General features: G+C 40.5%; 2 protein-coding genes across 4 annotated transcripts; both read right to left on the bottom strand.

Annotated features, from left to right (window-relative positions):
• Positions 1 to 678: 678 nt before the first annotated feature.
• Positions 679 to 4,733, bottom strand: LOC129862580 (uncharacterized). Its single transcript, XM_055934370.1, has 6 exons — positions 4,568 to 4,733; positions 3,626 to 3,733; positions 3,340 to 3,479; positions 3,018 to 3,114; positions 2,676 to 2,800; positions 679 to 1,443 (listed from the first exon to the last, which is right to left on the bottom strand). The coding sequence occupies exons 1-6, from the start codon at positions 4,650 to 4,652 to the stop codon at positions 1,267 to 1,269; spliced, it is 732 nt and encodes a 243-aa protein (XP_055790345.1). The 5' UTR covers positions 4,653 to 4,733; the 3' UTR covers positions 679 to 1,266.
• An 8,294-nt stretch (positions 4,734 to 13,027) lies between these two features.
• On the bottom strand, positions 13,028 to 14,652 carry LOC129862579 (peptide deformylase, mitochondrial-like). 3 transcript variants are annotated; one of them, XM_055934368.1, is made up of 3 exons: positions 14,298 to 14,652; positions 13,548 to 14,179; positions 13,028 to 13,338 (listed from the first exon to the last, which is right to left on the bottom strand). In XM_055934368.1, the coding sequence occupies exons 2-3, from the start codon at positions 14,137 to 14,139 to the stop codon at positions 13,181 to 13,183; spliced, it is 750 nt and encodes a 249-aa protein (XP_055790343.1). In that variant the 5' UTR covers positions 14,140 to 14,179; positions 14,298 to 14,652; the 3' UTR covers positions 13,028 to 13,180. The 3 variants fall into 3 exon arrangements, with proteins under 3 accessions (XP_055790343.1, XP_055790344.1, XP_055790342.1); XM_055934369.1 differs by having other exon boundaries at positions 13,548 to 14,200; positions 14,497 to 14,652; XM_055934367.1 differs by having other exon boundaries at positions 14,497 to 14,651.

Below are 14,652 nucleotides of genomic sequence, written 5' to 3'. Positions count from 1 at the left end.
TCAAAACCAGAGGGGAAATTTGACGCCCACTTTAACTGTTCTGCTTTGCTCCTTACCATGTCTTCAGCCTGTCCTAAGTGATTTGTTGTGTCATCAGGTATCAGCCCAGGCATTAACATATTACACTTAAGTAGTGCAATTAATCAGCTGCATTTGAATCAATTTCAGTACTTTTTGAATTACATCTGTAGTTATGTCTGCTCTGTCTACTGCAGCTTGAATGCCTCTTAATGATATGTCAAATGAGGTCAGGTGCCATAGAACCATCATAATACTCTTTCTTCTCCTTAAAATGTTACCTTTGTCCTTTTCCCATACATTCAAAAATCCCTTCTCACCCTTCTTCCTCCTACCTTTGCCCTCTTTTAGAGGCTGATTCCCAATTTGACCTGCCTTGTAAGAACTTGTAAGCCCACTACCATCCCTCCTTGGTCTCTCCCTACAAAATATGAATATTTTTCTATTAGAATAAGAAAGGGCATCATAGGAGGGTATGTAGGCATTAGTGTATGTAAATGTTTTGTGTGATGGAGTGAGAAAGACTGGCGGATTCTCCCCCGCTGTTCTTTCAAAGTTGGCCTAATTGAGCTGTCAGCCGACACGGTCAAAACAAAACCACTGCCAACAACCTCTGAACCAACTGCATAAGCCCCCCTCATTTAGTTAGCGTTGCCTTGACACAATTCAGGTTTCTTTATTGGCATAACAAATATACATTCTTGTTGCTTAAGCATGTATGCCATTAACAGAACAGTAAAACAAAGACAATGCACTCTGTGATATTTATTTTCCCTCTATCAGACCTCCCACCGCATTGTTTATTTATGGGATGTGCTGTCCCAGATAAAGGGGTTGGGTGGAGGGCGCCTGTTAACAGGACAGAGAGTCACGCTAGGGGGACAGAAATGTGCCACCCCCCCAGTCTACCCTCCCTGTCCCCCCGCCGTCTTTTGCTGCCTCATCTCAGAGTCATCCTGCACTTCCCCAATAGAGCGCATCTAAATAATCTACCCTGCACCTGCACAGTTCCATTGACATCCAGGAAGGTAGTGGATTATGTGGTTATTAGTGCATGAACACTGGAACAATTAAGGACTATGCAGAATCTGGCATGAATTCACAAAGCTTGGCATCTTCCTTACAGGGTTAGGGTTATAATATGACATGCAAAGAAAATCACATTACTGACTATACAGTAAAATGGATGTGGAATGACTCAAGCACTATAGTTGAGTCTGCAGGGACTTATGACAGAGCAGGGAAGCCTTAAAGGTTACCCTCGAGAATGACGTTTTTTAAGTCTGCTGGGGAGTTGACAGGGAACACTGTGTGGGTGGTGTTCCTTCTCTCCACCAACGTGGCCACAGCCTCACCAAGGTCCAGGTGGTTCAGATAACCAGGAGCCATGCGCTCTGCAGGAGCCACACCTGTGTTGATCTTTACCTGAGAGAGCAAGTGAATGGAAGCCAGTTGGCATTGGTTAACAGTGGTGTAAAGTACTACTTAAGTCATTTTTTAGAATCTATTTACTATTTATATTTTTGACTCTACAACATTCCTAAAGAAAATAAGATGTTTTTTATGCCATACACCCAAAAATATTCGTTACATTTAGCAGGACAGGAAAATTGTCCAGTTCACGCACTTATCAAGAGAACATCCTACAGCCTCTGATCTGGCGAACTCACTAAACACAAATGCTTCGTTTGTAAATTATGTCTGAGAGTTGTGCCCCTGGCTATCCATAAATTTAAAAAATTGCACTGTCTGGTTTTCTTAAAGAATTTGAAATTCTTTATACTTTTAATAAAGTATATTTTAGCAAATACATTTACTTTTGATACTTTAGTATATTTAATACCACATAGTTTTAGACTTTTACTCAAGTAGGATTTTACTGACTTTCACTTGTCATTTTTCTTTTAAGTATGACAAATTGGGTACATTTTCCACAACTGTTGGTTAATGATAGTGTACAGCAGATTGGCTGAGTGTACAAAACATTAGGAACACCTAATATTGAACTGCACCACTTTTTGCCCTCAGAACAGTATCAATTAATCGTGGCATGGACTTTAAGGTGTCAAAAGTGTTCCACAGGTATGCTGGCCCATGTTGACTCCAATGCTTCCCACAGTTGTCAAGTTGGCTGGATTTCCTTTGGGTGGTGGACCATTCTTGATACACTTGGGAAACTGTTGAGCATGAAAAACCCAGCAGCATTGCAGTGCTTGACACAAACCGGTGAGCCTGGCACCTACTACAATACCCTGTTCAAAGGCACTTAAATATTTTGTATTGCCCATTCACCCTCTGAATGACACATACACAATCTGTCTCAATTGTCCCAAGGCGTAAACATCGTTCTTTAACCGGTCTCCTCCCCTTCATCTACACTGATTGAAGTAGATTTAACAAGTGACATCAATAAGGGATCATAGATGTCACGTGGATTCACCTGGTAAGTCTCATGGAAAGAGCAGTTTTGTATACTCAGTGTATATGAACCAACAAGACAAGGAAAGGGTGTATTCAGGATCACAATGTTGCAGACAACTTTTACTGGCAATTGCTATTTGGGTAGATTGAGACAAGTTCTGCAACTGATAGCTAGTGTATATTAAGGATCATGCTAACTAAACAATGGGAGTTTACATTATAGAACTTAGCCACACCTGGTTGAGTTTACAAGGCACTTCTGGGTACTCCTCTCGTAGTACCTGACAAAATGCCAGGGTGCTGGCGGCGCCAACAGTCAGGAACCCTGTACCTGGCATCAACAGCTTCTCTCCAGCACCACCTGCAGCACAGCACACATCACTGCCCAATAACCCCCAAGCCATACTCAGCATAATGTGCAAGGATAAAATCTTGTGTTATCAAGCGGGGAAGAAAGTTGTTCCTCAAGACGTGTACTAACAGGTGTTGCCGATGTCGCTCAAATGGTCCAATCACTTTCACAGAACACATACTACTGTACTGGCTGGGATGAGGAAGGGCCCAGGTGGGAGTCTCACCTGTGATAAAGGTATAGGTGAAGTTGGGGTCGTCTCTCACCAGCGGAAAGAAGACCTTCCATGATACAAAGGTGCTAAACAGCAATGTCTCAATCACCTATGGGCGGATGAGAAGTATTAAAATAGATTAATACAGATTAAAGTAGTGAGAGAGGAAGAATTCAAGACGAGAGGGAAATCTAAATAGATGTGGAACTAACAGAAAAGAGAGGAAGGTTGTGGAGTGCAGATTTAAAACTATGAAATCATGACAGTTTAACAGATAATGGGGATGGTAAACTCTGCATCATGGATTAGTCAGTGAGGTGTGTTGAAGACTCACCCAGTGCAGTTCTTTCAGAGTCTGGGTATGTGGAGGTCCACCCTGCCACCAGCTGAATCCCAGAGATGACACAATGTCTGTCACCTTGCCAACAGACTTCAGAAGGGCGTGCTTGACCACCTCGGCCCCCTCCTCTGAACCTGAGACGAAGAGTAACAGAGTTTGAGAGGTGTTTCCATACATTACTTTTTGGGGATATGGGATACATTCAAAAATACTCTCATTTCTAAAATATGTCTATGTCAAATGTTGTCACCTGCCAAGGAGTGTGAATGGGTGCTCTTACCAACATTCCCGACTAGGGTAGTGAGGTTGTCTCGGACGGAGGGCGAAACAAACCCCCTGAGCTTCTCTAATCTGCTGTTGTCTCTGGAGATGACAGCCACCTTGAAACCTTGAAACATGGACAGTACACAGTCACAATCAGGCAAACAGAAGGGTAATTTTGCTGCAGTAGATGGGTTTGTTTATTGCTAAATATTTTATTTAACATTGTAGAGTGTCATGGACAATATATTATACTATTCAACAAAACACAATTTAAGAAACCAGAATGTTCACTTGACAAGTGATGGACACTTAAGGCAACTTGTCACCTGAGGAATGACAATGTGGTATAAATTTAAAAAAGGGCTATACCAATCAATCAACTCGTCGTGGTATTTCGATTCACCATACATTTTATTATCTATCGCGTCTATCGCGACCTATGTGAACGTTAAACCAAGATACACAGGCTTATGCTAGGCTACCAGCACTTTTGAAGAAATACAACAATGTATTCACATTGCTCCTGATGTTAACTGCTAGTTGGAGTTCAAGACAACATCAAGTTTTTGGACATTGTTAGGAGAATCACAACTTGAAATCTGTGCGTAAAGGAGAGGCCGGTTATTTTACGCGCGGTGACAATTCACCTTGGCAACGAACGGTAGCCTCATCCTTTTTCCCCTCAATTACTCAAAAATCGTTTATCTATTACCCAATATTAACTACTTCCCAGCAGAGCCAATTTGATCCACCCAACAACGACCAATGGCAAGTGGCGAACACAGCATAAGATTTATTAGACCTCTTCATATATCCTACATATTTTGCACGCAGGAAATTAAAGATTATGTTGCAATATTTAATCCTGCCCATTAACCGTGGGCGGGGGCATTGTCTTGAGGCAGGTGTAATGGTTTCAAGACTCCATATGCTCCTTATCTCAATAAGGACATCTTACCTTTGTCGAGGAGTGCTTTAACTATTCCAGAGCCCACTGTTCCTGCTCCACCGAGAGCTAACACAACTCTGTCCGCGTTTGACATGCTGAATAGGTCCAAAGGACTGTACAAAGGAATTTAAACACCGCTGACAGTCTGAGTCTATGGAGAGTACTTTGTACCACCCGGGACCTTTAAACAAATAACAAGGGCCACAGTTCCGCCCTTTTACCAGTGTCACTGAAGCCACGCCCGTATCAGGTGAAAGAACAACGGCAAAACCAAATTGACCTCCCATCTCCCCTCTCCCCTTTCACTTCTCTCTCTCTGTCTCTCTCTCTTTCTCTCAAATATTACAGATATTTAATATATTAAATTCATAGGCTGTATTTTGAGTATATATATTGTTTTAAATTAACATGTAAATAAAAAATGCAAATACATTTCTTATTAATTAATGTAGTATGAATATTCATAATTTTTGGTTCATTCCGATTCAGTGGGTCTTCACTACTTAACACAGCCACAAAGGAATAAACCCCGCCCAGAGCCATGTATTTAGCGAGTTTGGCCAAGGCAGTTTCAACATTATGATGCATTAACATGACACTTCAACATTCTATGTCAGACATGTTAGCTTCCCATTGACATTAGGAGAGTATTAAAAAACATACTATAAAACTGAATGTCTACAATGAGCATTACAATGCATTTACATGACACTACAACATTCTATGGCAGCCGTCATTAACATTAGATGGGGAATGTTTAAACAATGGTATGTAATTGAATGTCTAGAATTAGAACAATATTCAACATTCTAAAAGTTGGCCTAACTCTCTAAATATATGGTTGTGACCTTGCCTATTTCTAAAATGTTTATTTTTAAAATCATATTTTAAACCTAACCCTAACCTTAATCACACTGCTAACCTTATGCCTAATCCTAACCTTAAATTAAAAGGCAATTGCACCCCTTTTCAACCTCATTTTCATTATCTCCAGCACAATACCAGTGTCTACATATGTGAAAATGACACATTTCTATGTTTTGTAGAAAAACATGTAACTTAAAAAGTTCTACCCAATGACATTATAAAAAGTTAATTATTTTAAACAGTGATTTTCGAACTTTGACGTGGGGAGCAAGAAAATACCCCCTGGCTAGAAAGTCGTTGCAAGTTATGAAAATCACTGTTTATTTTTTTATTTTAATCCTACCCTGTGATTTCTCATTATTAAAAAAAAAAAAAAAGATTTCTTCTTATCTTTTCAACCACAGATCATAGAAACGCTGTGTTTTCACATATGTAGACATTGGTTTTGTGCTGGAGATAATAATTATGATGTTGAAAAGATGCAGATTTTCACTTTGAGACCAAAAAGCTTATTTTTGTTTTCATAATTTTTCCCACTTTACTTTATGGCTGTGCTATAGATTGGTTAGATGAGAACTTCTCGAAAATGACAATACATGTAGGGAATAGAAGGTGGCTAGTTTAATGTTGTTCTTGATACCATGTCTTGTTTTGAGGTGTTTTGACTGATTTCATGTCAATGCCAATATGGCTCAAATTCACTACCTAGATAACCAAGAACTGTAATGCTGTATTTGAGAGACAACAAGTGCTCATTGTGCAAATGTATTTATGTTTCAATAAACATTAGAGACAAAATATAGTTTAGGCTACATGTTGTCAACAATCTAAGCCAACCCATCTGTTTTAACCCATAATTACTCATGAATCGGTTTTGAGGCTAGCCTAGTGGTTAAGAGCATTGGGCCAGGGATTGAAAGGTCGCTGGTTTGAATCCCCAAGCCGACTAGGTGAAACATCTGTTGATGTGCCCTTGAGCAAGGCACTTAACCCCATTTGCTCCTGTAAATTGCTCTGGATAAGAGTGTCTGCTAAATGACAAAAATCTAAACAAAGATGGGCTGGGGGCTGAGCTAAATCGAGTGCACCCACATTTTTGAGCTGTTTACGTGACAGTTAACTTTTCTGAACTTTTGATTGGGTTCAAACATTAAAATCACGCTCATCGATGTTACAGGTTTGGGGTGAGTAGCTACAGAGATACCATAGATAGAACAATGAGACAGATATTTTACTGGACGTATAAATGTGAAGAATCCGCTTGGCGTTTCCACTCACTACCAAATATGGTAGTGAGAGGAAGCCCATTGGCCAGCAATGGGAGAAGATGGACATTCTCCACATTTTCTCATCAAGGAAACATTTGGTCTCAATTCTGTTTCCTATTCCCAAAACTAAAATCTGTTACGAACAGAGTGGATAAAGTTTTGTAGACTTTACCTTTTGCCAAAAATGTAAAAAATTGCTATGTTTCGAAGGAGTGCAAAAGTGAATTGAGTTACTGCGCAAGCGCATTTGACAGAGTAGACGTTCCCTAACAAAAATATGCAAATGTTCTCGGGACGCGCTAGGCTCTCTCTAGCTCGTGCTTGACTCTTCCCACTATGACTCATTTGTTCCTATTGGAAACGAGAGGCTATGGTATATCTTAGTTATACAAATATTTTGAAATTATTTTGAGGAGATGTGAAACTCCATTGGAATCGTATTAATGCCCATTGTGTACGTTGCCCGTGCGTCGTCAATGGGCCGCGCGGTGCATTCTGATCTATTCTGGTACAAGGCGGGTTCTCCAAGGCGTTGAATGGGAGTCAATTGGGCGCTAGCTCAAAACCCCAACATTAGCATGAATTTCGTGAACAACAAGTATAACATTACAAATATTTTCCGAGATGTGAGATAATTAACGTGTTCTCTGTAATTTCGTATAGATTTGGATTCGTGACATTACGTACTTTCGAGGAAAATAGGCAGATTTCTCGATTCATACCCTGACTTTGAGAATGTAATCGTGACGTTAGTTTAGTAACGTGAACCTGATTCGACAGTCTTCTGGGTGGGGTGTAATACCAAAGATTTTTTATAACTAAACCAAGAGATCACAGCCTGTCATTTCATCTTCTTCTATGTTCTTCTATGGTATATTGGCGATCGCACAATGTAATCTGCATTCCGCCATCTACTGTGCGGGATGGAAAAGGATTCCACCAAAATTTAACAAAATACTTTTTTTTAACCAAAATACAAAAAAATATATAAATAAATCAAACAAACTAAATCAAACAACTTGTTGGTGGAACCTGGGAAGGCATGTATTCCAGCGCTAGTACCCCTTGCAAGTCCCAAAAACCTTTCTGCCGCAGCCACAATAATATCCATTTTATTTATTTATTTGAGACTTGTGTCATACAGTTTACAACTGTGGCAATGAATGCCACAAAATGTACCCTTTTAACACACAGGGTATGTTTTGACTGGTAGCAAACATTTACTACATATCTACTACCATATCTTCACTTGCATCACTTGTTTTCTCAATTCTTTTAACCCTTGTGTGGCGTTCATGTTTTTGTTATTCACCCAATGTTCACGGGTCTGATGGACCCACAACAATATTGGGTTTTTAAAACAACACAGCCATAACAATTTATTTAAAATACTTAATACTTAGATATTGACATATCATTTTTCTACACACCGTTCTTCAATATACTCTGTCTGTCTGCACACACTTGAAACATCAATTAATCAATCAATCAATCAAAGTATTTATAAAGCCCTTCTTACATCAGCCAATGTCACAAAATGCTGTACAGAAACCCAGCCTAAAACCCCAAACAGCAAGCAATGCAGATGTAGAAGCACAGTGGCTAGGAAAAACTCCCTAGAAAGGCCGGAACCTAGGAATAAACCTAGAGAGGAATGTTAGGATTTGTGTTTATTGCACTATAACCCAATGCTATATCACATGTGATATAATATTAGCAACTGTTGGCCTGGGCGCCTGGGTGTGTGTGCTGGAAGTAACAGTTAGCCCCAGATAAGTGTGCTGGGAAGCTGTGGTTAGCCTTGAGCGAGAACAGTGTGCTTTGTATGCATGTGCAAATAGCTCAGACAATGTTGCAGAGCTGTCTGACCTCAGCCTCTGGGGTGAGGGAGCGTAATCTTCACAGCAACAAGTCCAAATAAAGAGTTGGCCAACTCAGTGTTGGATAGTGTGGATTCACACTCGCTGTCTGCACAAGCATCAGGGAATGCCTCCCCTGTCTCCAGGGGACAGTCAGATCTGCAGCTGCATGAAGTCCTACTCTAGTCTTGGAATATCTGTCCAACATTGCAAGAATTGCAATATCTTTCATAGCGTGAGCTGCCCCCTTCTGGATATGTGCAAATAAGAGGGCCATAAAGTAAACTTAGTGGTGGTGACAGTCCTACAGGAACAGAGCGAGAGCAGTGGATTATTACCAAGGCGAGGAAGCCATAGAGATGGAGGTGTCTCCACCTCACAAGGGTCCACTTGATGACTTTGAAGCAAGAAGCCCTACCCCTCTGCCCATTCATTTTAAAGGCTGTTGCAAAACTGCAAATCCAGACCGTGAGGTTTTCTGCCTCACCTGCAGGGTCTTCCACACTAGTGCCTGCGAAGAGGTGGAGATGTGCCAGAGAAACCATGTGATCCTTCAGTTGGGTGTCTGCACAAGTACGACAGTGTGAAAAAGGGTCCCTTTAATCCTGTGTAGGTACTGCAGTGCTGAGTACTGCAAAGACTGTTGGTATAGAACACCACTTAATTATGCTTGTGCCCAACATTTTCACCAGTCATCCTCAGTTTAAATGTAGAAATACATTGATAGGCACTTGATGTACATTGGGAAAAGCACTGATTTAAAACAATGCCTAAAAGGCTCCTTAGAATCATTATCCCTCCATAAAAATAATAATGGAAATCACGTACACTTACAGTGCCTTCAGAAAGTATTCACACCCCTTGACTCTTTCCACATTTTGTTGTTACAAAGTGTGATTCAAATGGATTTAATTGTCTTTTTTTGTCAATGATCTACACCAGGTATTCCCAAACTGGGGGTAAGCGCGAAATACCAACACAATGTCAAATACAGGTAGCCTAGTCAAATAATTAACATCCAATCACATTAACCATTACTCTCTCGGGGAATTCCACTAACGGTCCGTATGTTGCCAAACGTAGCTGCTGCTCATGTTGGTATCTGTACTGATGGCGCAAAAGCCATGACAGGGAGACATAGTGGAGTGGTAACGCGCGTGCAAGCAGTTGCTCCCGACGACACTTGGGTACACTGCAGCATCCACCAAGAGGCTCTTGCTGCCAAGGGAATGCCTGACAGCTTGAAAGACATTTTGGACACTACAGTGAAAATGGTTAACTTTGTTAAAGCAAGGCCCCTGAACTCTCGTGTATTTTCTTCACTATGCAATGATATGGGCAGAGACCCTTAACGCTTTTATAACATACAGAAGTGCGCTGGTTATCAAGGAGCAAATTATTGACACGTTTTTTTTAATTGAGAGCTGAGCTTAAAGTTTTCTTTACTGACCATAATTTTCACTTGTCTGACCGCTTGCATGATGGCGAGTTTCTCACACGACTGGCCTATCTGGGTGATGTTTTTTCTCGCCTGAATGATCTGAATCTAGGATTACAGGGACTCGCTGCAACTATATTCAATGTGCGGGACAACATTGAGGCTATGATTTAAGAAGTTGGAGCTCTTCTCTGTCTGCATTAACAAGGACAACACACAGGTCTTTCCATCATTGTATGATTTTTTGTGTGCAAATGAAGTCAAGCTTACGGACAATGTCAAATGTGATATAGCGAAGCACCTGAGTTTGGTGCGCAATTACGCAAGTACTTTCCTGAAAAGGATGACACAAACTTGATTCGTTATCCCTTTCATGCCCTGCCTCCAGTCCACTTACCGATATCTGAACAAGAGAGCCTCATCGAAATTGCAACAAGCGGTTCTGTGACTATTTAATCAGAAGCCACTGCCAGATTTCTGGATTGGGCTGCGCTCAGAGTATCCTGCCTTGGAAAATCGTGCTGTTAAGACACTGATGCTCTTTGCAACCACATACCTATGTGAGAGTGGATTCTCGGCCCTCATTAGCATGACAACCAAATACAGGCACAGACTGTGTGTGGAAAATGATTTAAGACTGAGACTCTTTCCAATACAACCCAACATTGCAGAGTTGAGTTATTCACAATTTCCGATGAACAAATAAGGTTTTATATGTAAGAAGGTTAAATATAGAGCAAAATTATTGATTATTTTTTGTTACCTGTCCTATAAGAGCTCTTTGTTACTTCCCACGAGCCGGGTTGTGACGACAAACTCACCCTCATTCTTATGTTTAATAAATGTATCGTATAGTGTGTGTGTGGCAGGCTTACAATGATGGTAAAAAACAACATTTGAGTGTGCGCTGACCCTGGTGCTGGAGGGGGTACACAGCTGAAGGTTGAATGTTTGAAGGGGTATGGGACTATAAAAAGTTTGGGAACCACTGACCTACACAATACTCATGTCTAAGTGGAAGAAAAATTCAAACATTTGTAAAAAATAATATATAATATGGAAAATAAAACACTAACATATATTGATTAGATAAGTATTCAACCCCTGTTAGAGTACAGGGGCTTCAATACATGTTATAATCAACTTTGGCAGTGATTTACAGCTGTGAGTCTTTCTGGGTAAGTCTCGCTAAGAGCTTTCCACACCTGGATTGTGCAACATTTGCCCATGATTCTTTTCAAAAATTTTCAAGCTCTGTCAAATTGGTAATTTATCATTGGTAGACAACCATTTTCAGGTCTTGCCATAGATTTTTAAGCAGATTTAAGTCAGAGCTGTAACTCAGCCACTCAGGAACATTCACTGTCTTCTTGGTAAGCAACTCCAGTGTAGATTTGGCCTTGTGTTTTAAGTTGTTGTACTGCTGAAAGGTGAATTCATCCCCCTGTGTCTGCTGGAAAGCACACTTAAGCAGGTTTACCTCTAGGATTTTGCCTGTGCTTAGCTCCATTACGTTTCTTTTATATCCTGAAAACCTCCCCTTAACTTAACAATTACAAGCATACCCATAACATGATGCAGCCACCACTATGCTTGATTATATGGAGAGTCACACTCAGTAATCTGTTGTATTGGATTTGCCCCAAATATAACAGTTTGTATTCAAGACAAAAACGGAATTGCTTTGCCACATTTCTTTCAGTATTACTTTATATGGCCTTGTTGCAAACAGGATGTATGTTTTGGAATATTTTTATTCTGTACAGCCTTCCTTCTTTTCACTCAATTAGGTTAATATTGTGGAGTAACTACAATGTTGATCCATCCTCAGTTTTACCCTATCACAGCCATTAAACCCTGTAACTGTTTTAAAGTCACCATTGGCCTCATGGTGAAATCCCTGAGCAGTTTCCTTCCTCTCTTTCAACTGAGTTAGGAAGGACACCTGTAGTGACTGGCTGTATTGACACACTATCCAAAGTGTAATAACTTCACCATAATCAAAGGGATATTCAACGTTTGCTTTTTTTTTTAACGCTTCTACCAATAGGTGTCCTTCTCTGCGAGGCATTGGAAAACCTTCCTGGTCTTTGTGGTTGAATCTGTTTGAAATTCACTGCTCGACTGAGGGACCTTACAGATAATTGTATGTGTGGGGTACAGAGACAAGGTAGTCGATTAAAAATCATGTAAAACACTATTATTGCCAACAGTGAGTCTATGTAACTTATGTGAATTGTTAAGCACATTTTTCCTCTTGCCATGAAATGTGGTTGAATACTTGACTTGAGACGTTTCAGCAATTTTTTATTAATTTGTAAACATAAAAAAATAAACATAATTCCACTTTGACATTATGGGATATTGTGTTCAGGATGTTAAATTCAGGCTGTAACACAACAACATGTGTAATAAGTCAAGGGGTGTGAATACTTTTAAGGCAAAGTACGTGTTGCCTTCAATTCAAAATACCCTTAATTTGTAATAATTTATACATTAGCTTTAGCCCACCCAGGGATTAAAAGTGAAGTGCCAAAGTGCCTCTTGTATATTTTTCTATTTTGGGCTCTTGGTAGGTCCTTAAATTTCCCTGAAAGTGACCTTTGTTTTCCATAATAATTTATCCAGTCTCATTGACCGTTGGGATCTGGAGCCTTAAACTTATGTTGAGTCTGAAACCAGTGATTACATGTTGCAGCTCAAGATTTAAGATAATACTGCCAAATGTGGTTTGAGGTTAAGGTGTTTGTTTCCATTATTTGTTCTTTTTTCTGCAAGATATTTGAATTAAAATGGGATTTAAAATAGGAACAGATGTCTCTCGTGCTGTGCTTTTTAGATGTTGATGTTGAAATGCAGGATACTACAGCATATAAAAGCTATTCAGTTTTTTCTTTACTTCCAACATTCAGCAATATTTTCTCTGGTCAGCCATCTGGTGACACCACAGTTTAGTCAATATTTCAGTTCCTTAAAAAATATCCACACAAATTAAACAACTTGCAAGAGAATTGAATATTCATCCAGACTATAAATCTGCCTTCATAAATACATTATTTATTATTAAGAATTTACAGTTTAATCAGTCAAAGGAAAGGTTTCAGAATGGTCTTATCTGCTGCCATGTTATGTCCAAGAACTGTCTTTAAGTGCTGTGGGTCAATCAGGGTGACAGGTTTGTTTGAAACGGCTACTCGTTCTTTGCTGCCCAGTTCACGTTAATGAAGGTTTTACTGTCCATGCGGTCAATGTATAGGACTCCATCCAAGTGATCCATCTCATGCTGTAGGATGCGTGCGGGCCAGCCGCTCACTTGCCAGGTCACAGGCTCTGCCTTCTCATTCAAGCCTTTGACACAAAAAATTAAAACATTAATTATAAAAACAAACGCATGCCTAATTGATTTGATGTTGACCAGCCATGGGTCGAGAGATTTAGGTCTGATGGCTGTTTCGGGTACATTAAATCTGGGGTGTAAGTAATCATTACTCCAAACAGTTGCAAAACATAACTTTTTTTAAATTGAGCTGCTCTCTGGAACACGTTTCTTATCTCACCTGAAACTTCCACAGAGAGGTAGCGTGGAACAGTGGCCGAGAACCCTGAGATGCTCTCACAGGCTTCCTGGAACAGAACTGTGCGTCCATCTAGGACTCGCAGCTGTGGGTTGATAAAGATCCGCAGAGGCACAGTGGTCAGACCGCGGGCTTCGCGTGCAGCAGGCAAGCTGTCCTCCAACATGCGCTCTGGGAACTCCAGAGCTAAGATACGAAGTGGCACTCCAACTTGAGGTGCGCTCAGTCCCACACATTCAAATTTCCGCATCACCTTTACTATGGTGTGGATCACCTCCTGAACCTCCGGACCCTGTACTGCCCCAGGGTCTACCGCTGCAGCCTGGGCTCGCAGCACCGGTTCACCCACCTGGCAGACATGGGGGTATGGAGGACTTGGTGGGGGCTTGATCTTCCGCTTCAAGTACTGTAGGTAGGAACGAACCTTGATGTTTGTAGAATAAGACCGGTAGGGGGCCATGGAGACAGGGACAACCCAGCCAATGGATCCAGTGGAATGGGGCCGTGGGGCTTTAGAAATACACATTCTGTAAGCACTAGTCAACAGCACTGAAGAGCTCACAGTTATATTCATGGCTGGGTTCAATCCTGGCAGTAGTCAGTCTGCTACAGCCCTGCAGGAGACAAGGAAAGAACTGTAAAGAAGGAAGTCAACAACTGTAAATATGGTCAACAACAAATTGGTGTTGGGCAAAGATAAGTATACATGCACATAAAAAATGGCCAGTTTACCAAATCAATATGTTGTGACCCGGGTATGATCAAAATAATTTCAAATTATCACATGACAAGTTTACATGTTGAGCAGCTAACCTAGCTAGTAAGCTAATAGCTACAGCAGTTAGTTAGCTCACTGCACACGATACTGAAACCACGCAAATACAATGAACTCGAGTATCTTATCCCATGCAAGTGTTAGACGTTTCCATACCATAAAACGTTACCCTAAATTTTATTATATTGATTGCAGTAGCAACAGTGATGCCATTCTAATACTGTAGTTCTTAAATTCATAAAAATATACAAGAGCATGTAATGCATTTAAGAGAATCACTTCCTGGTCAATTAGTTCGTCAGGTCTTCAAAA

The sequence above is a fragment of the Salvelinus fontinalis genome, chromosome 9 (genome assembly GCF_029448725.1).
Source record: "Salvelinus fontinalis isolate EN_2023a chromosome 9, ASM2944872v1, whole genome shotgun sequence".
Taxonomy (NCBI): domain Eukaryota; kingdom Metazoa; phylum Chordata; class Actinopteri; order Salmoniformes; family Salmonidae; genus Salvelinus; species Salvelinus fontinalis.
Note: the sequence above shows the minus strand (reverse complement) of the source record. Positions and strands in the feature narration are given on the sequence as shown.

Bases quoted from the DNA above. Each gene is read 5' to 3' on its own strand.
- LOC129862580 (XM_055934370.1), bottom strand. From the start codon at position 4,652: ATGTCAAACGCGGACAGAGTTGTGTTAGCTCTCGGTGGAGCAGGAACA. The intron at 3,480-3,625 runs GTAAGAGCACCC...TCTTCGTCTCAG, and splicing joins TACCCTAGTCGGGAATGTTG to GTTCAGAGGAGGGGGCCGAG. The intron at 1,444-2,675 runs GTGTGGCTAAGT...TTGCTCTCTCAG, and splicing joins TGCCTTGTAAACTCAACCAG to GTAAAGATCAACACAGGTGT.
- LOC129862579 (XM_055934368.1), bottom strand. From the start codon at position 14,139: ATGAATATAACTGTGAGCTCTTCAGTGCTGTTGACTAGTGCTTACAGA. The intron at 13,339-13,547 runs GTGAGATAAGAA...TTTGTGTCAAAG, and splicing joins CCTCTCTGTGGAAGTTTCAG to GCTTGAATGAGAAGGCAGAG.